The 26,346-nt window shown below is 31.0% G+C and overlaps 1 protein-coding gene and 1 long non-coding RNA gene across 2 annotated transcripts in view; one reads left to right on the top strand and one right to left on the bottom strand.

Moving 5' to 3' along the window:
* Positions 1 to 26,346, top strand: part of LOC141393851 (uncharacterized) — a 394,506-nt gene that overhangs the window by 146,086 nt on the left and 222,074 nt on the right. The window lies entirely within an intron of this gene.
* LOC141392682 (cecropin-A1-like) lies at positions 2,139 to 2,531 on the bottom strand. Its single transcript, XM_073965565.1, has 2 exons — positions 2,377 to 2,531; positions 2,139 to 2,295 (listed from the first exon to the last, which is right to left on the bottom strand). Exons 1-2 carry the CDS (start codon positions 2,488 to 2,490, stop codon positions 2,230 to 2,232), a joined length of 180 nt encoding a protein of 59 aa, XP_073821666.1. The 5' UTR covers positions 2,491 to 2,531; the 3' UTR covers positions 2,139 to 2,229.

Below are 26,346 nucleotides of genomic sequence, written 5' to 3'. Positions count from 1 at the left end.
ATTATTTTGAGGGAACATCTTCCCAATAAACGTGGATTTTTTAAAGAATTATTTTGAGGGAACATCTTCCCAATAAACGTGGATTTTTTAAAGAATTATTTTGAGGGAACATCTTCCCAATAAACGTGGATTTTTTAAAGAATTATTTTGAAGGAACATCTGACCAATAAACGTGGATTTTTTAAAGAATTATTTTGAAGGAACATCTGACCAATAAACGTGGATTTTTTAAAGAATTATTTTGAAGGAACATCTGACCAATAAACGTGGATTTTTTAAAGAATATTTTTTCAAGCAACATCTTCCATATAAACGTGGATTTTTTAAAGAATATTTTTTTCAAGCTACATCTTCCCAATAAACGTGGATTTTTTAAAGAATATTTTTTCAAGCAACATCTTCCCAATAAACGTGGATTTTTTAAAGAATATTTTTTCAAGCAACATCTTCCCAATAAACGTGGATTTTTTAAAGAATATTTTTTCAAGCAACATCTTCCCAATAAACGTGGATTTTTTAAAGAATATTTTTTCAAGCAACATCTTCCCAATAAACGTGGATTTTTAAAGAATTATTTTGGGGCAACATCTGACCAATAGACGTGGATTTTTTTTAAAGAATTATTTTGAGGCAATATGACCAATAGACGTGGATTTTTTTAAAGAATTATTTTGAGGCAATATGACCAATAAACGTGGATTTTTTTAAAGAATATTTTCCATGCAACATCTTCCCAATAAACGTGGATTTTTTAAAGAATATTTTTTCAAGCAACATCTTCCCAATAAACGTGGATTTTTTAAAGAATATTTTTCAAGCAACATCTTCCCAATAAACGTGGATTTTTTAAAGAATATTTTTTCAAGCAACATCTTCCCAATAAACGTGGATTTTTTAAAAAATATTTTTTCAAGCAACGTCTTCCCAATAAACGCGGATTTTTTAAAGAATATATTTTCAAGCAACATCTTCCATATAAACGTGGATTTTTTAAAGAATATTTTTCAAGCAACATCTTCCCAATAAACGTGGATTTTTTAAAGAATATTTTTTCAAGCAACATCTTCCATATAAACGTGGATTTTTTAAAGAATATTTTTTCAAGCAACATCTTCCCAATAAACGTGGATTTTTTAAAGAATATTTTTTCAAGCAACATCTTCCATATAAACGTGGATTTTTTAAAGAATATTTTTTCAAGCAACATCTTCCATATAAACGTGGATTTTTTAAAGAATATTTTTCCAAGCATCATCTTCCCAATAAATGTGGATTTTTTAAAGAATATTTTTCCAAGCATCATCTTCCCAATAAATGTGGATTTTTTAAAGAATATTTTTCAAGCAACATCTTCCCAATAAACCTGGATTTTTTAAAGAATATTTTTTCAAGCAACATCTTCCCAATAAACCTGGATTTTTTAAAGAATATTTTTTTCAAGCAACATCTTCCCAATAAACGTGGATTTTTTAAAGAATATTTTTTTCCAGCAACATCTTCCCAATAAACGTGGATTTTTTAAAGAATATTTTTTTCCAGCAACATCTTCCCAATAAAAGTGGATTTTTTAAAGAATATTTTTTCAAACAACATCTTCCCAATAAACGTGGATTTTTTAAAGAATATTTTTTTCCAGCAACATCTTCCCAATAAACGTGGATTTTTTAAAGAATATTTTTTCAAGCAACATCTTCCCAATAAACGTGGATTTTTTAAAGAATATTTTTTCAAGCAACATCTTCCCAATAAACCTGGATTTTTTAAAGAATATTTTTTCATCTTCCCAATAAACGTGGATTTTTTAAAGAATATTTTTTCATCTTCCCAATAAACGTGGATTTTTTAAAGAATATTTTTTCATCTTCCCAATAAACGTGGATTTTTTAAAGAATATTTTTTCATCTTCCCAATAAACGTGGATTTTTTAAAGAATATTTTTTCATCTTCCCAATAAACGTGGATTTTTTAAAGAATATTTTTTCATCTTCCCAATAAACGTGGATTTTTTAAAGAATATTTTTTCATCTTCCCAATAAACGTGGATTTTTTAAAGAATATTTTTTCATCTTCCCAATAAACGTGGATTTTTTAAAGAATATTTTTTCAAGCAACATCTTCCCAATAAACGTGGATTTTTTAAAGAATATTTGATTTGAGTTTTATTTTTCAAAATTGTATTACATTATTTATAGTACTACTGGTAATTCACAATGACTCTTCTTCATTGGTTTAACCTCCGATTTTGTCAACAACAGCAGCACCAAGGCCTTGAACAGCTCTACCGGCCACATGACTCTGTTTGGAGGTAAAAATAAATAAATTAATTAAGATTGAAATTCTTTATTGCAAGCTATACTTAAAAATCTTTCAAATTACACCAGCTTTTATGTAGTCGCCTTTGTTGCTTCCTTTTTTGCCCTTGGCCTCAATATGACCAGTAGTTAAGGCCAGGATGAGGGCTACAACAGCAAAGATATTCAAGAAATTCATATTGGATGTTTTTTGAAGTATAAAGTTGCTTGACTTATCAAGAGAACTACTAACTTGTGTCTGAAGATTTACAGCAAACTATTGAGTTTTTATAGGTAAAGATTTTGTGAAAAATTTTTAGATTTAAAGTAAAAATTATTATTTGCAGATATTAAAATTAGATTATGAAAATCCAATGTAATTTCCATATGGATTATTAATATTTGTCAATTGACCACAAACAAATAATAGTTTAGTTGAAAATTTCCTAACCACAATATTGAATTTTATAATCACTAACCGATTTAATTTGTTACTACTTTGCAGTAAGATGTTGTTGATATAGTCATTCAATTACTACACTTTTGTTTTAAAGACAATTCAAGCCAGAAGCGTGAGAGAACCACCTGTCCAATAGTCGTGAATTTGGTAAAAGAGATTTTTTCATGAACATCAGACAACAAACGAGATTTTCAAATAATTTTTTTATGATCTATAAACGTGAATTTTAAAAGGAATATTATTTCATGGACCACTGAACTATGGAGAGGAGTTTTTTAATATGCGTTGTGTCAGTTAGAGTCATTTTACAAAGCCGAATGAGCTTTGCGGGGATACCAAATTCAGACATGGCTTGCAATACTTTTGAACGTAGCGGGCTGTCGTAGGCTGCTTTATAATTGACAAAAAGGTGGTAGGTGTCGATCTGCATCTCTTGGGTCTTCTCAAGGATTTGCCGCCGGGTAAATATCTGGTAAATGATGGACTTGCCAGGTCTAAAGCCGCATTGGTATGGTCCAATTATTTCGTTGACCATGGGATTTAGTCGTTCGCACAATATCCCTGACACCATCTTGTAGGCAATAGGGAGAAGACTTATGCCCCTATAGTTGGAGCATAAAGTCTTATCTCTTTTCTTAGGGACGGGACACAGGATGCTCAGGTTCCAATCGTCGGGTACGCGTTCTTCCTGCCACATGGAGCTAACTAGCTGATGCATACACCTTATCAGCGTGTCGCCTCCGGTTTTAAACAGTTCGGCTGTTGGGCCATCAGCTCCTGCTGCCTTATTATTCTTCAGCCGGTTTTTTGCTGTCTTTACCTCATCTTGGCCGAGTGGTATACATTCAATACCATCTTCTGGGATTGGATCTGTGGTATCTTTGTCGACTTCCCTACTATTGGATACCAACAGTTTGGAGAACTGTTCTTTCCATATCCTGAGCACACTATCTGTATCAGTTACCAAATTACCTTGCTGGTCTCTACAGGAGGATGCTCCTGTACCAAAGCCATCAGTTTGATGTTTTACTCTTTGGTAGAATTTTCGGACTTCATTCTGTCTCCTGTACATCTCGATTTTTTCACACTCCCGCCTTTCCATTTTTCTCTTTTTCCTGCGGAAAAGACGTTTCTCCTCTCTCCTTTTCTCGCGAAACCTCTCTCGTGCGCTACGCGTTGCTACTGATTGTAAAGTAGCCCTATATGCCGCATTTTTCTCTTCGGATGACTAAAACATAAAGAAAAGTTGGCATCACTGTTTGTGTCGGTAGAGGCTAGCGACTACTTTTTATTCATCGTTAACTTACTGAAAAATTTCGTTAATTATCGAAATTATAAGCATTTTAATTTTACCGACAATTATCGATAACAGCAAAAATGAGTTACAGAATCCCACTACTGGTCATACCATGGATTCCTTGGTGGAGGTCTCTGGTATCCAAGTAATGTTTTGCCATTGTCCTGATATGTTATCGGCACGAGGAGTGCTTTGATTAAGCAGTTGGACCAGTTGAGTGGAATATGCTGTGGCTATCTGTTGCGATTGCAGTTTACCGATGTCCAACTTCCGTGTTGTGTCTGTTCGCACTTTGTTTCCTACGTTTTATCTGGTACGTACCTTTGCTGAAACAAGGTAGTGATCCGAATCTATGTTTGCACCTCGGAATGATCGTACGTCCAACACGCTTGATGCTTGTCTTCCATCTATCACAACGTGATCAATTTGATTTCTTGTTCTTTGATCTGGCAATAGCCTGGTGCCCTTATAAATATCGAGATGTTGAAATCTGGTGCTGCTAACTACCATGTTTCTTGCAGCTGCAAAGTCTATCAGCCTCATACCATTGTCAGATGTTTCACTGTGGAGACTGAATTTCCCGACTTTTGGGAAATTCTCCTTTCCTATTTTGGCATTAAAATCGCCTAGAATAATTTTAATGTCATGGGCAGGGCAAAGGTCATAAGTTTCTTCTAGTTTCTATTTGAGTTTCCAATGTAACTATGGTGGAATATCTAAGTATTAGGCAATACTGGAAAAATATAAACTGTTAATACAGACATCATCCAGGATAATATGGGACTTGTAAAAATATTCTTGACAGTGTAGAATATTTTATAACGACATCTAAACTTAAATTTGTAATTGCTGAGTCTACTATTGGGCGGAATATTTATATATAAAACCTTAATTTAATATATAAATTATTAATCATAACTTAGCAAATTTAGAGTGAATACAGAAGAATAATATTCTTGATATTCTTGTTGAAATTATTATAATGCCATCTGGACTTCAAATTTGAATATTTATATTAGATGTCTAATAAACAGAGGGCATACAGCAGAATATGAATCTTGTACAAAGGCTATTGATAGTTTAGAATATTTTATAACAGCATCTAGACTTTTAATATAACTTTGTGGCAATGCTTGCTGAATACTGAAAACATATACGGAAGGACGTGCGATTTGTTTCAATTTATATTTTTTTTATTGAATTCTGGAAGGATTGCCTGAGAAAGTTGAATTGCTGAATCTACTTTAGGGCGGAATATTTAAATATTAATTAATACTGGAATATTTGTTTTCATCACACAGATTGACGACTGAAGTCACAGTCTAGTCCTCCTACTCCCTGTTTTTGTAACTAATTTTTGTTCGTTCGTCTATATTCGTAATAATTTAGGCATCCATAGCTCAGCTCCCAGAAGACATACATATCTAATTATTCGTATACCCGTTCCATATATCGTTAAAAATTCCTGATTTAAAAATCAATGCTCTACATTTGCGGTAAATCGATCTACAAAATTTGACTATTCGTGTAAAAATAATAAAAAAATTACAAAAACCACCTGTTAGTCTGAAAGTAAAAAAGAAATGAGGTGATTTTGTGGACAGTTGTGATATTTGACTGTAGGTATATACATGTTAATATGTTTTAGTAACGAAATGGACTCCAAACCTTTGTAATCAGTAGTACTAAGAATTTGAAAATAATTTACCACAACTAAATGTAATTTGCAGTCATTAATATAAACAAAACATATATGATCGCTAATATCCGAACCCGGATTTGCAAATAAAGTGGAAGAAATTTTACCCAATCTAATTCTTCTACTGATTACCCTATTTATCAGAGTATAACATCTGATCGAGACTTAGTACCGTCATGAAATATAAATTTTCTTTTATTGCAAGGCTAGACTTCTTAACTGAAACGAATACTAAGTTGGCCAGGGCTAAAATTCTCAGAACAAGGAAGTTGAGTCAATGACTAAGCGTCCATGAATGCCCTGACGAAATGGCTTTAGCTAAAATTTTAAACTTAGAAAATATTATACAGCCTTATAGACTTCAAATATAACTTTAGGTGGGATATTTAAATATTAAAAAATACTGCAAAATATAAACAGTCAATGCAGATATCAGAGGCAGAACGACTCTTGAACCAAGGAGCTGAGTAATGGACTGAGTGACCATGAATACCCAGGAGAAATGTCTGTGGCAAGAATTTGAAATTTAGAAAAATTTTATAACGCCATCTACACTTTAAATATAACTTGTGGTTGGTTATTTAAATATTAAACAGTTCCGTAATTTATGTCAATCCAGATTTCAGCTGCAGAAAGACTCTAGAACCATTGAGCTCAGTAAAGCACTGAGCGACCATGAGCGCCCAGGCGAAATGGCAGTAGCACAAATTTGCAATTTGGATAATATTATAACGCCATCTACACATTAACTATAACTTCATATGGGATATTTAAATATTTAACAGTCCCGCAAAATATAAATTTCCAATGCAGATATCAGATAAAGAAAGACTCTTGAAGCAAAGAGCTGAGTAAAGGACTGAGCGACCATGAATGCCCAGGTGAAATGGCTGTAGCAACAACTTGAAATTTCGAAAATATTATAACACCATCTATACTTCAAATACAAATTCAGGTGGCATATTTAAATATTAAACAATACTGCAAAATATTAACTGTCAATGCAGATATCAGATACAGTAAGACTCTGGAACCAAGGAGCTGAGTAAAGGACTGAGCGACCATTAAAGGCCCAGGTGAAATGGCTTTAGCAATAACTTGAAATTTAGAAAATATTATAACGCCATCTACACTTCAAATACAACATCAGGTAGGATATTTAAATATTAAACAATACTGCAAAATATTAATTGTCGATGCAGATATCAGATACAGAAAGACTCTTGAACCAAGGAGCTGAGTAAAGGACTTAGCGACCATAAAACTCCAGGCGAAATGTCTTTAGCAAAAATTTTAAATTAAAAAACTCCAAAATTATAGCGCCTTCTACACTTTATATATAACTTCAGGTGGGATATTTAAATATCAAACAGTTCCGCAAAATATAAATGTTCAATACAGATATTAGATACAGAAAGTCTCTTGAACCAAGGAGCTGAGTAAAGTGCTGAGCGACCATGAATTCCCTGGGGAAATGGCTGTAGTAAGAATTCTAAATTTGGAAAATATTATAATGCCATCTACACTTTTAATATAACTTTAGGCTGGATACTAAAATATTAAACACCTTTACAAAATATAAATTGTCAATGCAGATATCAGATACAGAAAGACTCTTGATAGTGTGGAAAAATTTACAGCGCCATCTATTCTTCAATTTTTAATTTCATTCAATTCAATCTAACGAGTTGTTTGAGAGAAAGTTGAGTTACCGAGTCTACTCTTGCGTGGAAAATTTAAATATCAATCATACTGGACTAAAGGTTTTCAACTGAAAAATGTAAATCAAGGGTCAGGCATATTGATCCACAAAGAACAAATGAAACGGATTATGGGAAACTCTTGAAATTCAAATACAGAGACAATAATTATGTCCAAGTCTCAGCCAATTATATCCTACCCTTCTAACAATGTTGAAAAAATCTCAGAAAATGAAAGATAGAGCCATTGAATGATCTAATTATATTGTTGATTAAACTATTTATCTGGACATAGTAGGCCAAATGCAGGTCCTGACAAGTGGCCTTTTAAGACTTAAAATAAATTATGCTGTTATTTTGAATCCAAATAACCTATTAGGACAACACAATAATTAAAACAATTCCACAATTATCTATAAATTCTCGAAAACAAATTTTCTTTTATTGATCTGACAAATTCTTCAGCAATTTTATGTAATTTGAACAGGTTAGTAAACATTTATCCAATTTGATCAACAATGGCAGGACCGATACCTTCAACCATCTTACCAGCCACATGAGCCTATATTTAATGAAAGGGTAAAAAATAATTTTATTTGCAATCTTAACATTAAAAATTTCTGCCGATAACTTACTCCTGCTCTAATGTATTCGCCTTTGTTGCCACCTCTACCTCTACCGCCGCCTCCGCGTCTACCTCCCCTGGCCTCAATTTGACCAGTAACCAAGGCCAAGATAAGGGCCACCACAGCGAAAATGTGCAAGAAATTCATCTTTGATTGTATTTTGTTGTTTTAAGAAGTTAACTTGACTTAACCGGAGGACTGTTAATTGTAGTCTGAGGATTCCGAGCATAACACGGAGTTTATATAGGCAAACATGTTGTGGTAAATTTCTAATAATTATGAAAATGATTCAATGAATTGCCAATCACATAATAAGTTCTTCAATAACAGCACATCAAGCTATTATTGGAATTAATAGCGACTACATTTAACGATGATTAATTAAACACGAAGATTAATCACCAACTCTAAATACCTATGCAATTACAACTCGTGGAAATAAAAACCATTTTTAAAGAATTATTTAACGGGGATTTCAGACCAATAAACGTGGATTTTTTTAAAGAATTATTTTGAGGAAACATCAGACCAATAAACGTGGATTTTTTAAAGAATTATTTTGGAGCAACATAAGACCAATAAACGTGGATTTTTTTAAAGAATTATTTTCAGGGAACATCTGACCAATAAACGTGGATTTTTTAAAGAATTATTTTTGAGGGAACATCTGACCAATAAACGTGGATTTTTTAAAGAATTATTTTGAGGAAACATCAGACCAATAAACGTGGATTTATTAAAGAATTATTTTGAGGGAACATCAGACCAATAAACGTGGATTTTTTAAAGAATTATTTTGGAGCAACATAAGACCAATAAACATGGATTTTTTAAAGAATTATTTTGAGGGAACATCTGACCAATAAACGTGGATTTTTTAAAGAATTATTTTGGGGGATCATAAGACCAATAAACGTGGATTTTTTTAAAGAATTATTTTGAAGGAATATCTGACCAATAAACGTGGATTTTTTAAAGAATTATTTTGAGGGAACATCTGACCAATAAAAGTGGATTTTTAAAGAATTATTTTAAGGGAACATCTTCCCAATAAACGTGGATTTGTTAAAGAATTATTTTGAGGGAACATCTTCCCAATAAACGTGGATTTTTTAAAGAATTATTTTGAGGGAACATCTTCCCAATAAACGTGGATTTTTTAAAGAATTATTTTGAGGGAACATCTGACCAATAAACGTGGATTTTTTAAAGAATTATTTTGAGGGAACATCTTCCCAATAAACGTGGATTTTTTAAAAAATTATTTTGAGGGAACATCTGACCAATAAACGTGGATTTTTTAAAGAATTATTTTGAGGGAACATCTGACCAATAAACGTGGATTTTTTAAAGAATTATTTTGAGGGAACATCTGACCAATAAACGTGGATTTTTTAAAGAATTATTTTGAGGGAACATCTGACCAATAAACGTGGATTTTTTAAAGAATTATTTTGAGGGAACATCTGACCAATAAACGTGGATTTTTTAAAGAATTATTTTGAGGGAACATCTGACCAATAAACGTGGATTTTTTAAAGAATTATTTTGAGGGAACATCTGACCAATAAACGTGGATTTTTTAAAGAATTATTTTGAGGGAACATCTGACCAATAAACGTGGATTTTTTAAAGAATTATTTTGAGGGAACATCTGACCAATAAACGTGGATTTTTTAAAGAATTATTTTGAGGGAACATCTGACCAATAAACGTGGATTTTTTAAAGAATTATTTTGAGGGAACATCTGACCAATAAACGTGGATTTTTTAAAGAATTATTTTGAGGGAACATCTGACCAATAAACGTGGATTTTTTAAAGAATTATTTTGAGGGAACATCTGACCAATAAACGTGGATTTTTTAAAGAATTATTTTGAGGGAACATCTGACCAATAAACGTGGATTTTTTAAAGAATTATTTTGAGGGAACATCTGACCAATAAACGTGGATTTTTTAAAGAATTATTTTGAGGGAACATCTGACCAATAAACGTGGATTTTTTAAAGAATTATTTTGAGGGAACATCTGACCAATAAACGTGGATTTTTTAAAGAATTATTTTGAGGGAACATCTGACCAATAAACGTGGATTTTTTAAAGAATTATTTTGAGGGAACATCTGACCAATAAACGTGGATTTTTTAAAGAATTATTTTGAGGGAACATCTGACCAATAAACGTGGATTTTTTAAAGAATTATTTTGAGGGAACATCTGACCAATAAACGTGGATTTTTTAAAGAATTATTTTGAGGGAACATCTGACCAATAAACGTGGATTTTTTAAAGAATTATTTTGAGGGAACATCTGACCAATAAACGTGGATTTTTTAAAGAATTATTTTGAGGGAACATCTGACCAATAAACGTGGATTTTTTAAAGAATTATTTTGAGGGAACATCTGACCAATAAACGTGGATTTTTTAAAGAATTATTTTGAGGGAACATCTGACCAATAAACGTGGATTTTTTAAAGAATTATTTTGAGGGAACATCTGACCAATAAACGTGGATTTTTTAAAGAATTATTTTGAGGGAACATCTGACCAATAAACGTGGATTTTTTAAAGAATTATTTTGAGGGAACATCTGACCAATAAACGTGGATTTTTTAAAGAATTATTTTGTGGGAACATCTGACCAATAAACGTGGATTTTTTAAAGAATTATTTTGAGGGAACATCTGACCAATAAACGTGGATTTTTTAAAGAATTATTTTGAGGGAACATCTGACCAATAAACGTGGATTTTTTAAAGAATTATTTTGAGGGAACATCTGACCAATAAACGTGGATTTTTTAAAGAATTATTTTGAGGGAACATCTGACCAATAAACGTGGATTTTTTAAAGAATTATTTTGAGGGAACATCTGACCAATAAACGTGGATTTTTTAAAGAATTATTTTGAGGGAACATCTTCCCAATAAACGTGGATTTTTTTAAAAATTATTTTGAGGGAACATCTTCCCAATAAACGTGGATTTTTTTAAAAATTATTTTGAGGGAACATCTTCCCAATAAACGTGGATTTTTTAAAGAATTATTTTGAGGGAACATCTTCCCAATAAACGTGGATTTTTTAAAGAATTATTTTGAGGGAACATCTGACCAATAAACGTGGATTTTTTAAAGAATTATTTTGAGGGAACATCTGACCAATAAACGTGGATTTTTTAAAGAATTATTTTGAGGGAACATCTGACCAATAAACGTGGATTTTTTAAAGAATTATTTTGAGGGAACATCTGACCAATAAACGTGGATTTTTTAAAGAATTATTTTGAGGGAACATCTGACCAATAAACGTGGATTTTTTAAAGAATTATTTTGAGGGAACATCTGACCAATAAACGTGGATTTTTTAAAGAATTATTTTGAGGGAACATCTGACCAATAAACGTGGATTTTTTAAAGAATTATTTTGAGGGAACATCTGACCAATAAACGTGGATTTTTTAAAGAATTATTTTGAGGGAACATCTGACCAATAAACGTGGATTTTTTAAAGAATATTTTTTTCAAGCAACATCTTCCCAATAAACGTGGATTTTGTAAAGAATATTTTTTCAAGCAACATCTTCCGAATAAAGTTGGATTTTTAAATAATATTTTTCCAAGCAACATCTTCCCAATAAACGTGGATTTTTTAAAGAATATTTTTTCAAGCAATATCTTCCCAATAAACGCGGATTTTTTAAAGAATATTTTTCCATGTAACATCTTTCCAATAAACGTGGATTTTTTAAAGAATATTTGATTTGAGTTTTATTTTTCAAAATTGTATTACATTAATTATAGTACTGCTCGTAATTCGCAATGACTCTTCTCCATTGGGTTAACCACCGATTTTGTCAACCACAGCAGCACCAAGGCCTTGAACAGCTCTACCGGCCACATGACCCTGTTTGGAGGTAAAAAAGAAATAGATTAATTAAAATTGAAATTCTATATTGCAAACTATCCGTAAAAATTCTTCAACTTACACCAGCTTTTATGTAGTCGCCTTTGTTGCTTCCTTTTTTGCCCTTGGCCTCAATTTGACCCGTAGCTAAGGCCAGGATGAGGGCTACCACAGCAAAAATATGCAAGAAATTCATGTTGGATGTTTTTTTTTGAAGTATAAAGTTGCTTGACTTATCAAGAGAACTACTAACTTGTGTCTGAAGATTTACAGCAAACTATTGAGTTTTTATAGGTAAACATTTTGTGAAAAATTTTTGGATTTAAAGTAAAAATTATTATTTGCAGATATTAAAATTAGATTATAAAAATCCAATGTAATTTCCATATGGATTATTAATATTTGGCAATTGACCACAAACAAATAATAGTTTATTTGAAAATTTCCTAACCACAATATTGAATTCTATAATCACCAATCGATATAATATGTCACTACCTTGCAGTAAGATGTTGCCGATACAGTCGTTAAATTACTACACTTTTGCTTGAAAGACAATTAGAGCTAGAAACGTGAGAGAAAACCACCTGGCCAATAGTCGTGAATTTGGTAAAAGAGATTTTTTTCATGAACATCAGACATCAAACGAGATTTTCAAATAAGTTTTTTATGATCTATAAACGCGGATTTTAAAAAGAATATTATTTCCCCCTAAGTAATGTTGGCGACATTTCCTGAGTATTTCAGCCATGAAAAACTTCTCTACTTAACGCCGTTCGGACTCGGCAATAAACAGTAGGTCCCATATCATTGAGCCAAAATGAATCGGCGTGCACTCGTTGATATGAGAGAAGTCTCCCTTGTCCCTTCGGGGATGTTGTGGGAACATATGTATGTGTGTATTATTTCATGGACCACCTGGACAATGGAGAGGAGTTTTTTTTTAAATATGCGTTTAAGGACCGAACGATAGTAATGGATTTTTAAAATATTTTTAGAGACCATCGGACAAACATGCCACAAATGGGGTTGTTCAAATAGTTACAAATATTACAACAAATATTCTTTAAAAAAACCCCATATTCATTTTTGAGATGGTCCATGAAAAAATTTTCTTTAAAAAATCGACGTTTATGGTTGAGATGGTGGATGAATAAATATTCTTTAAAATATCCACGTTTATGGTTGAGATGGTGGATGAATAAATATTCTTTAAAATATCCACGTTTTATTGTTGAGATGATGGATGAAAAAATATTCTTTAAAAAATCCACGTTTTATTGTTGAGATGATGGATGAAAAAAATATTCTCTAAAAATCCACGTTTTATTGTTGAGATGGTGGATGAAAAAATATTCTTTAAAAAATCCACGTTTATTGTGGAGATGTTGCCTTAAAAACTATTCTTCAAAAAATCCACGTTTATTGTTGAGATGATGGATGAACAAATATTCTTTAAAAAATTCACGTTTATTGCTGAGATGATGGATGAAAAAATATTTTCTAAAAATCCACGTTTATTGTTGAGATGGTGGATGAAAAAATATTCTTTAAAAAATCCACGTTTTATTGTTGAGATGGTGGATGAAAGAATATTCTTTAAAAAATCCACGTTTTATTGTTGAGATGGTGGATGAAAAAATATTCTTTAAGATGGTGGATGAAAAAATATTCTTTAAAAAATTCACGTTTTATTGTTGAGATGATGGATGAAAAAAATATTCTCTAAAAATCCACGTTTTATTGTTGAGATGGTGGATGAAAAAATATTCTTTAAAAAATCCACGTTTATTGTTGAGATGGTGGATGAAAAAATATTCTTTAAAAAATCCACGTTTATTGTTGAGATGGTGGATGAAAAAATATTATTAAAAAAATCCACGTTTATTGTTGAGATGGTGGATGAAAAAAATTCTTTAAAAAATCCACGTTTATTGTTGAGATGGTGGATGAAAAAATATTCTTTAAAAAATCCACGTTTTATTGTTGAGATGATGGATGAAAAAAATATTCTCTAAAAATCCACGTTTTATTGTTGAGATGGTGGATGAAAAAATATTCTTTAAAAAATCCACGTTTATTGTGGAGATGTTGCCTTAAAAACTATTCTTCAAAAAATCCACGTTTATTGTTGAGATGATGGATGAAAAAATATTCTTTAAAAAATTCACGCTTATTGTTGAGATGATGGATGAAAAAATATTTTCTAAAAATCCACGTTTATTGTTGAGATGGTGGATGAAAAAATATTCTTTAAAAAATCCACGTTTATTGTTGAGATGGTGGATGAAAAAATATTCTTTAAAATATCCACGTTTATTGTTGAGATGATGGATGAAAAAATATTCTTTAAAAAATCCACGTTTTATTGTTGAGATGATGGATGAAAAAAATATTCTCTAAAAATCCACGTTTTATTGTTGAGATGTGGCCTTAAAAACTATTCTTCAAAAAATCCACGTTTATTGTTGAGATGATGGATGAAAAAATATTCTTTAAAAAATTCACGTTTATTGCTGAGATGATGGATGAAAAAATATTTTCTAAAAATCCACGTTTATTGTTGAGATGGTGGATGAAAAAATATTCTTTAAAAAATCCACGTTTATTGTTGAGATGGTGGATGAAAAAATATTCTTTAAAAAATCCACGTTTATTGTTGAGATGGTGGATGAAAAAATATTATTAAAAAAATCCACGTTTATTGTTGAGATGGTGGATGAAAAAAATTCTTTAAAAAATCCACGTTTATTGTTGAGATGGTGGATGAAAAAATATTCTTTAAAAAATCCACGTTTTATTGTTGAGATGGTGGATGAAAAATATTCAAACAATTTATCAGTCTGATTAAAAAACCTCCAACATGAATTTCTTGCACATTTTCTCTATGGTAGCCCTCATTCTGACCTTGGTTACTGTTCTAATTGATGCCAAACGCAATAAATGAGGCAATAAAGGCGACTACATTAAAGCTGGAGTAAGTAGAAGGATCTTTAGAGATATATGGCAAATTCGAATTTTGAATTTTATTAATTAATTTTTCTATCTCTAATTAGGGTCATGTGGCCGATAAAGCTGCCGAAGGTGTTGGTGCTGCTATTGTTGACAAAATTTGCAAATTAAAAGCAATTGTGTAACATATAAAAATAATACAATTCTAAAACGATTAAAATGCAAAACAAGTTGGAGAGCGATTTAAAATATCCTCCCCACATAGTGGTATAACCCAGCGAACACAAAACCCATTACAAATATCCTTACAAACCCATTATTTTAGCAATGGCGTGTCGCCAGACAGTCGCTAAAAATTAGTTTTAAAAAATCCACTTGCCAGGGCAAAGAATCTAAATTTGTTGATCTGATGGTCCCTATCAAATTCTTAGAAAAATCCAAGTTCTCTGGTAAGAAAATCCACGATAGAAACTATTCCTTAAAAATCCAATATTCCTCGGATAAATATTCTCTAAAAAACTGTTTGTTTTCTTTTTGTTGTAAATGTTTTTGGTTCTTGGCCTATATGTTTAAAAACTTTGTATTAATTTCATGACTATATCAGAAACTATTTTATCGCAGGATAAGAATAATTAATATTGTTTAGTTTAAATTGCTTTAAATAATTAATACTTTGCGGTTAGTATACAAATATTTATAACAATTGAGGAAAATACGTTTGATTTCTATCATTTATTTTTCTTTTAAATATTACCATTTATGGCAAAATTATTTACCTACATCAACTCAATATTTTGCTCAGAATCTTCAGACACCAATTAGTAGTCGACTAGTTAAGCCAAACAATTTCCTAATTAGAAAAATTTCAAAATGAATTTCTTGCATATTTTCGCTGTGGTAGCCCTCATCCTGGCCTTAGCTACGGTTCAAATTGATGCCAAGCTCACACCAAGACAGTGGATTAAGGAGGCTGGATAATATTTGTTCCTCTGTAACTCCAAATGTCATGTAACATAAAAACGCGGCAGTTGGAGGTGTTGGCGATGCCGTTGTTGACAAAATTGGAGGCTAAAATCAATGCGAATTATGTGTAATACTGCAATTAATTAAAGCAATAAAAAATATTTAAGATATTGAAAAATATAATTTTTTGTTGTTTTTTTGTTCAGATTGTGCCTCGAAAAATATTCTTTAAAAATTCACGTTTATTGGCATGATGTTGCCTCAAAAAATGAGGATTTTAAGCACATTTTTTGAAAATGACGAAAAAATTTGGATTTTCAAAGAATAATTTTTGAATGAAAAATTACCAATAAACGTGGATTTTTATTATTTTATTTTTTCATCCACCATCTCAACAATAAACGTGGATTTTTAAAAGAATATTTTTTCGTTAGCCATCTGACCAATAATCCTGGATTTTTAAAGAATTTTTTTTCGTTAGCCATCTGACCAATAAACCTGGATTTTTAAAAGAATATTTTTTCATCAGCCATCTGACCACCATCTCAACAATAAGCGTGGATTTTTTAAAGATTTTTCAAATAATATTTTTTCATCCACCATCTCAACAATAAACGTGGATTTTTAAAAGATTATTTTTTCATCCACCATCTCAACAATAAACGTGGATTTTTAAAAGATTATTTTTTCATCCACCATCTCAACAATATACGTGGATTTTTAAAAGATTATTTTTTCATCCACCATCTCAACAATAAACGTGGATTTTTAAAAGATTATTTTTTCATCCACCATCTCAACAATAAACGTGGATTTTTAAAAGATTATTTTTTCATCCACCATCTCAACAATATACGTGGATTTTTAAAAGATTATTTTTTCATCCACCATCTCAACAATAAACGTGGATTTTTAAAAGAATATTTTTTCGTTAGCCATCTGACCAATAAACCTGGATTTTTTAAAGAATATTTTGTCATCAGACCAAAAAATGACAAAAACATTATGTTTTACAAAATCTTCAATATTTTTTATTACATTATTTAATTGCAGTATTACACATAATTCGCTTTTAATTTAACCTCCCTCCAATTTTGTTTTACATGACATCTGGAGTTAAAGTGGAAGAAATATCAGTTTGACCGTTGCTAAGACCAGGATGAGGGCTACCACAGCGAAAATATGCCAAAACTTCATGTTGATTTTTTTTCAATTAGGAAGTTGTTTCACTTAACAAGGTGACTATTAATTTGTGTCTGAAGATTCTGAGCAAAATATTGAGTTGATATAGGTATATAATTTTGCCATAAATGGTAATATTTAAAAGAAAAATAAATGATAGAAATCAAACGTATTTTCCTCAATTGTTATAAATATTTGTATACTAACCGCAAAGTATTAATTATTTAAAGCAATTTAAACTAAACAATATTAATTATTCTTATCGTGCGGTAAAATAGTTCCTCATATAGTCATGAAATGAATACATAGTTTTTAAACATATAGGCCAAGAAGCAAAAACACTTACAACAAAAAGAAAACTAACATTTTTTCTGAGAATATTTATTCGAGGAAAATTGGATTTTTAAGTAATATTTTCTATCGTGGATTTTCTTACCAGAGAACATGGATTTTTCTAAGAATTTGAGATCAACAAATTTAGATTTTTTGCCCTGACAAGTGGATTTTTTAAAAATAATTTTTAGCGACTATCTGGCGACACGCCATTGCTAAAATAATGGGTTTGTAAGGATATTTGTAATGAGTTTTGTGTTTACTGGGTTATACCCCTATGTGGGAGGGTATTATAAGTCGTTCTCCATTTTTTTCAATTTAGAATTTTATTTATTATTTTTATATTTTATTGAATTGCTTTAATTTGAAAATTTTGTCAACGATAGCAGCATCAACATCTTCGTCAGCTTTATCGGTCACATGACCCCAATTAGAGATGGAAAATTAATTAATAAAATTCAAAATTCGAATTTGCAATATGTCTCTAAAGCTCCTTCTACTTACTCCAGCTTTAACGTAGTCACCTTTATTGCCTCATTTTTTGCCCTTGGCCAGTATCCAAGGTCAGGATCAGGGCAACCATAAAAAAAATGTGCAAAAAATTCATGTTGGAGGTTTTCTAATCAGACTGATAATTTGTGTCTGAGGAAGGTTCTGAGAAGAATTTAATATTTAAAATTAATGACATAATTAGACGTCATAAAAAATACGTTATGAAAATCAAACGTATTTTCCTCAATTGTTATAAATATTTGTATACTTACCGCAAATTATTAATTATTTAACTGTATATAAACTAAACAATATAAGTTATTATAATCATGCGGTAAAATAGTTTCTAATGTTGTCATGAAATGAACACAAAGTTTTAAAAACAACTTCAGATCAAACAACGTGGATTTTTTAAAGAATATTTTTTCATCCACCATCTCAACAATACACGTGGACTTTTTAAAGAATATTTTTTCATCCATCATCTCAACAATAAACGTGGATTTTTCGAAGAATATTTTTTCATCCATCATCTCAACAATGAACGTGGATTTTTCGAAGAATAGTTTTTAAAGCAACATCTCCACAATAAACGTGGATTTTATAAGAACATTCTTTCATCCACCATCTCAACAATAAACGTGGATTTTTCGAAGAATAGTTTTTGAGGCAACATCTCCACAATAAACGTGGATTTTTTGAAGAATATTTTTTCATCCACCATCTCAATAATAAATGTGGATTTTTTAAAGAATATTTTTTCATCCACCATCTCAACAATAAACGTGGATTTTTCGAAGAATATTTTTTCATCCATCATCTCAACAATAAACGTGGATTTTTCGAAGAATAGTTTTTGAAGCAACATCTCCACAATAAACGTGGATTTTATAAGAATATTCTTTCATCCACCATCTCAACAATAAACGTGGATTTTTCGAAGAATAGTTTTTGAGGCAACATCTCAACAATAAACGTGGATTTTTTAAAGAATATTTTTTCATCCACCATCTCAACAATAAAACGTGGATTTTTTAAAGAATTTTTTTCATCCACCATCTCAACAATAAACGTGGATTTTTTAAAGAATTTTTTTCATCCACCATATAAACAATAAACGTGGATTTTTTAAAGAAATTTTTTCATCCACCATATGAACAATAAACGTTGATTTTTTAAAGAATATTTTTTCATCCACCATCTCAACAATAAAACGTGGATTTTTTAAAGAATTTTTTTCATCCACCATCTCAACAATAAACGTGGATTTTTTAAAGAATTTTTTTCATCCACCATATGAACAATAAACCTGGATTTTTACAAGAGTTTTTTTCATCCACCCTATGAACAATAAACGTGGATTATTTAAAGAATTTTTTTCATCCGCCATATGAACAATAAACGCGGATTTTTTAAAGAATTTTTTTCATCCGCCATATGAACAATAAACGCGGATTTTTTAAAGAATTTTTTTCATCCACCATATGAACAATAAACGTGGATTTTTTAAAGAGTTTTTTTCATCCACCATATGAACAATAAACGTGGATTTTTTAAAGAATTTTTTTCATCCACCATATGAACAATAAACGTGGATTTTTTAAAGAGTTTTTTTCATCCACCATATGAACAATAAACGTGGATTTTTTAAAGAATATTTTTCATCCACCATATGAACAATAAACGTGGATTTTTTAAAGAATATTTTTTCATCTACCATATGAACAATAAACGTGGATTTTTTAAAGAATATTTTTTCATCCACCATCTCAGCAATAAAAGTGGATTTTTTAAAGAATATTTTTTCATCCACCATATGAACAATAAACGTGGATTTTTTAAAGAATTTTTTTCATCCACCATCTCAGCAATAAACGTGGATTTTTTAAAGAATATATTTTCATTAGCCATCTGACTAATAAACGTGGAGTTTTTAAAGAATATTTTTTCATCAACCATTGGACATATTAACGTGAATTTTTTAAAGGATATTTTTCATTGAACATCTCAATAATAAATGTGGATTTTTTAAAGAATATTTTTTCATTGACAACAATAAACGTAAATTTTTTAATAACATATTTTTTCAAATTTTTAAAATATTTTTTAAAGAATATTTGCTCTAATATTATTTAATTCAGCTATTTGAACAACCGCCATTTGTGGCATGTTTGTCCGATGGTCTCTGCAAATATTTTAAAAATCCACGTCTTTTGCTCGGATGGACCTTAAACGCATATTTAAAAAAAAAAACTCCTCTCCATTGTTCAGGTGTTCCATGAAATAATATTCCTTTTAAAATCCACGTTTATAGATCTGAAAAAATTATTTGAAAATCTCGTCTGATGTTCATGAAAAAAATCTCTTTTACCAAATTCACGACTATTGGCCACGTGGTTTTCTCTCACGTTTCTAGCTTGAATTGTCTTTCAAGAAAAAGTGTAGTAATTTAATGACTGTATCGGTAACTTCTTACTGCAAGGTAGTGACAAATTATATCGATTGGTGATTATAGAATTCAATATTGTGGTTTGGAAATTTTCAAATAAACTATTATTTGTTTGTGGTCAATGGACAAATATTAATAATCCATATGGAAATTACATTGGATTTTCATAATCTAATTTTAATATCTGCAAATACTAATTTTTACTTTAAATCTAAAAAGTTTTTCACAAAATCTTTACCTATAAAAACTCAATAGTTTGCTGTAAATCTTCAGACACAAGTTAGTAGTTTTCTTGATAAGTCAAGCAACTTTATACTTCAAAAAAACATCCAACATGAATTTCTTGAATATCTTTGCCGTGGTAGCCCTCATCCTGGCCTTAGCTACTGGTCAAATTGAGGCCAAGGGCAAAAAAGGAAGCAACAAAGGCGACTACATAAAAGCTGGTGTAAGTTGAGAGATTTTTACGGATAGTTTGGAATATAGAATTTTAATTTAAATTATTCGATTTCTTTTTACCTCCAAACAGAGTCATGTGGCCGGTAGAGCTGTTCAAGGCGTTGGTGCTGCTGTGGTTGACAAAATCGGTGGTTAACCCAATGGAGAAAAGTCATTGCGAATTACCAGTAATACTATAATTAATATAATACAATTTTGATAAATAAAACTCAAATCAAATGTTCTTTAAAAAATCCACGTTTATTGGGAAGATGTTGCTTGGAAAATATTCTTTAAAAAATCCACGTTTATTGGGAAGATGTTGCTTGGAAAATATAATTTAAACAAGTAAGAACGTCGTTAAGTTCGGCCGGGCCGAACTTGTTATACCCTCCACCACAAGTTGTATTGAAGTAAAATGGAATAATTAGTTTCCTTTCGTGTATGAAGAAGACTTAATACTAAATTTCAGCAATTTCGGTAAAACAATGTGAGGCACCATTCTATGGGGGCTATTTCAAAACGTCGATCTATACCGACAAATTTATGACGGAAAGTTTTTAGGCTCAAAGAAGACTAAATACCAAATTTCCTATATTTCGGTAAGAGAATGTGCCTAAACCAAAAAAAATACCAAAAATCAAGAAGTAAGCTTCTATGGGGATATAGGAAGACGTGGACCTATACTGATAATACTCTTCTGGAATATTTTATAACTCTTGGAAGACGAAATACCCAATTTCAGCCATTTCGGTTGGATATTGACGTCACAATCTTCAGTATTACGAAAATCCGGAGGTACCGTTCTATGGGGGCTATATCGAAACGTGGACCGATACTGACGAATTTTAGTCCGAAATGGGGCAACATGAAAGCGTGGACCTGTACAGACATATTTCTGGCGAACAGTTTTATATCACATTGAAGACTAAATACCAAATTTCAGCCAGTTTGGTGGAATATTGAAGACACAACCTTCAAAATACGAAAAATCGGGAGGTACTTTTCCATGGGGGCTATATGAAGGCGTGGACCTATACCGACAAATTTAAAGGGGAAGTTTGAATACCCCCAACGAGGTACCAAATTTCAGCCATTTCGGTGTGATAATGAAGCTAAAACCTTGAAAATACCGAAAAGCGGGAGGTACCGTTCTATGGGGGCTATATGAAGGTGTGGACCGATACCGACAAAATTCTGGGGGAAAGTATTATACCCCTAAAGAAGACTACGTACCAAATTTCAGCCATTTCGGTGTGATAATGAAGCTAAAAACTTCAAAATACCGAAAATCGGGAGGTACCGTTCTATGGGGGCTATATGAAGGTGTGGACCGATACCGACAAAATTCTGGGGGAGAGTTTTATACCCCTAAAGAAGACTACGCACCAAATTTCAGCCATTTTGGTAGGATAGTGAAGCTAAAACCTTAAAAATACCGAAAATCGGGAGGTACCGTTCTATGGGGGCTATATCAAAACGTGGACCGATATATCCCATTTTCAATACCAACCATCCTGCAAGTAATAAAAACTTTTGTACCAAATTTTGACTCTCTATCTTTAAAATTGCGAGCTGTATCGTGATTTCAACAGACAGACAGACGGACGGACGGACAGGCGGTCAAATCGACATAGAATTTTATGCTGATCAATAATATATATACTTTATAGGGTCTCCGACGAATATTTCGATGTGTTACAAACGGAATGACAAATTTAATTATACCCTCCATATGGTGGAGGGTATAACAAGGATTTTTTAGAGTATTTTTTCAACGACCCTCAGACCAATAAACGTGGATTTTTTAAAGAATATCTGTTGAAGCAACATCAGACCAATACACTTGGATTTTTTAAAGAATATTTTTTCATGGGCCATCAGACCAATAAGCGTGGATTTTTCACATAAGAAACTTTTAGGAAGAAATCATTTTCTTTTGAGATTTTAATATTTTCACATTTCTGTAATAAATGTTGAAAATTTGTCATCAAATGAATCATGGTTTCTAATCGCAAATCAATCAATATAATAAAAATAAATTGTGGTTTACATCCATTTATACTCCATTGTTATTCACCACATCATTTGTAATGTCGCCAATTAATCAATCCGCTATTAATTAATTTTTTCTAACAATAAAATATTAACCACAAATTATTGGCTATATAAACTGCACATCAGACTCCGAATCTTCAGACGGTAGTCAACAGTGTTTTAGTGAACAAGTCAACTCAAAAACAACAAATCAAATATGAATTTCTTATACATTTTTGCTGTGGTGGCCCTTATCTTGGCCTTGGCTACTGGTCAAATTGAAGCCAGACGCGGAGGTGGTGGCGGTGGTAACAAAGGCCATTACATCAGAGGTGGAGTAAGTAACTGAACTATTATTCCTACACATAAATATTTTGTAAAAAACTAAATTTTTTATTAGGCCCATGTTGCCGGTAAAGCCGTCGAAGGACTTGGAGCTGCCGTGGTTGACAAAATTGGATAACTTCTAACTAATTTGTTAAACATTTCATGAAACTGTTATACAATGTAAACATGAATAAAAACCAAAATTAAAATGCTCATTTCAAATCAAAATTGTATAAATTAATATCGAGGACGAGGAGGTTTTCACGGACTTAAGGCTGACTCCGTTTATTGGTCTGACGTTTCCTCAAAATTATTCCTTAAAAAAATCCATCTTTTTTGGTCTGATGTTTCCTCAAAATTATTCCTTAAAAAAATCCATCTTTTTTGGTCTGATGTTTCCTCAAAATTATTCCTTAAAAAAATCCATCTTTTTTGGTCTGATGTTTCCTCAAAATTATTCTTTAAAAAATCCACGTTTATTGGTCTGATGTTCCCTGAAAATAATTCTTTAAAAAATCCACGTTTATTGGTCTGATGTTCCCTGAAAATAATTCTTTAAAAAATCCACGTTTATTGGTCTGATGTTCCCTGAAAATAATTCTTTAAAAAATCCACGTTTATTGGTCTGATGTTGCCTGAAAATAATTCTTTAAAAAATCCACGTTTATTGGTCTGATGTTCCCTGAAAATAATTCTTTAAAAAATCCACGTTTATTGGTCTGATGTTGCCTGAAAATAATTCTTTAAAAAATCCACGTTTATTGGTCTGATGTTGCCTGAAAATAATTCTTTAAAAAATCCACATTTATTGGTCTGATGTTGCCTGAAAATAATTCTTTAAAAAATCCACATTTATTGGTCTGATGTTGCCTGAAAATAATTCTTTAAAAAATCCACATTTATTGGTCTGATGTTGCCTGAAAATAATTCTTTAAAAAATCCACATTTATTGGTCTGATGTTGCCTGAAAATAATTCTTTAAAAAATCCACATTTATTGGTCTGATGTTGCCTGAAAATAATTCTTTAAAAAATCCACATTTATTGGTCTGATGTTGCCTGAAAATAATTCTTTAAAAAATCCACGTTTATTGGTCTGATGTTCCCTGAAAATAATTGTTTAAAAAATCCACGTTTATTGGTCTGATGTTCCCTGAAAATAATTGTTTAAAAAATCCACGTTTATTGGTCTGATGTTCCCTGAAAATAATTGTTTAAAAAATCCACGTTTATTGGTCTGATGTTCCCTGAAAATAATTGTTTAAAAAATCCACGTTTATTGGTCTGATGTTCCCTGAAAATAATTGTTTAAAAAATCCACGTTTATTGGTCTGATGTTCCCTGAAAATAATTGTTTAAAAAATCCACGTTTATTGGTCTGATGTTCCCTGAAAATAATTGTTTAAAAAATCCACGTTTATTGGTCTGATGTTCCCTGAAAATAATTGTTTAAAAAATCCACGTTTATTGGTCTGATGTTCCCTGAAAATAATTCTTTAAAAAATCCACGTTTATTGGTCTGATGTTCCCTGAAAATAATTGTTTAAAAAATCCACGTTTATTGGTCTGATGTTCCCTGAAAATAATTGTTTAAAAAATCCACGTTTATTGGTCTGATGTTCCCTGAAAATAATTGTTTAAAAAATCCACGTTTATTGGTCTGATGTTCCCTGAAAATAATTGTTTAAAAAATCCACGTTTATTGGTCTGATGTTCCCTGAAAATAATTCTTTAAAAAATCCACATTTTTTGGTCTGATGTTCCCTGAAAATAATTCTTTAAAAAATCCACGTTTATTGGTCTGATGTTCCCTGAAAATAATTGTTTAAAAAATCCACGTTTATTGGTCTGATGTTCCCTGAAAATAATTCTTTAAAAAATCCACATTTTTTGGTCTGATGTTCCCTGAAAATAATTCTTTAAAAAATCCACGTTTATTGGTCTGATGTTGCCTGAAAATAATTCTTTAAAAAATCCACGTTTATTGGTCTGATGTTGCCTGAAAATAATTCTTTAAAAAATCCACGTTTATTGGTCTGATGTTGCCTGAAAATAATTCTTTAAAAAATCCACGTTTATTGGTCTGATGTTCCCTGAAAATAATTCTTTAAAAAATCCACGTTTATTGGTCTCATGTTCCCTGAAAATAATTCTTTAAAAAATCCACATTTATTGGTCTGATGTTCCCCGAAAATAATTCTTTAAAAAATCCACGTTTATTGGTCTGATGTTCCCTGAAAATAATTCTTTAAAAAATCCACGTTTATTGGTCTGATGTTGCCTGAAAATAATTCTTTAAAAAATCCACGTTTATTGGTCTGATGTTGCCTGAAAATAATTCTTTAAAAAATCCACGTTTATTGGTCTGATGTTCCCTGAAAATAATTCTTTAAAAAATCCACGTTTATTGGTCTGATGTTGCCTGAAAATAATTCTTTAAAAAATCCACGTTTATTGGTCTGATGTTGCCTGAAAATAATTCTTTAAAAAATCCACGTTTATTGGTCTGATGTTGCCTGAAAATAATTCTTTAAAAAATCCACGTTTATTGGTCTGATGTTGCCTGAAAATAATTCTTTAAAAAATCCACGTTTATTGGTCTGATGTTGCCTGAAAATAATTCTTTAAAAAATCCACGTTTATTGGTCTGATGTTGCCTGAAAATAATTCTTTAAAAAATCCACGTTTATTGGTCTGATGTTGCCTGAAAATAATTCTTTAAAAAATCCACGTTTATTGGTCTGATGTTGCCTGAAAATAATTCTTTAAAAAATCCACGTTTATTGGTCTGATGTTGCCTGAAAATAATTCTTTAAAAAATCCACGTTTATTGGTCTGATGTTCCCTGAAAAGAATTCTTTAAAAAATCCACATTTTTTGGTCTGATGTTCCCTGAAAATAATTCTTTAAAAAATCCACGTTTATTGGTCTGATGTTCCCTGAAAATAATTCTTTAAAAAATCCACGTTTATTGGTCTGATGTTGCCTGAAAATAATTCTTTAAAAAATCCACGTTTATTGGTCTGATGTTGCCTGAAAATAATTCTTTAAAAAATCCACGTTTATTGGTCTGATGTTGCCTGAAAATAATTCTTTAAAAAATCCACGTTTATTGGTCTGATGTTGCCTGAAAATAATTCTTTAAAAAATCCACGTTTATTGGTCTGATGTTGCCTGAAAATAATTCTTTAAA

This window comes from Musca autumnalis, unplaced genomic scaffold (genome assembly GCF_047663935.1).
Source record: "Musca autumnalis isolate F117 unplaced genomic scaffold, ASM4766393v1 scaffold_2, whole genome shotgun sequence".
Taxonomy (NCBI): Eukaryota; Metazoa; Arthropoda; class Insecta; order Diptera; family Muscidae; genus Musca; species Musca autumnalis.
The sequence above is the reverse complement of the archived record's forward strand: the minus strand, read 5'-3'. Positions and strand labels throughout refer to the sequence as shown.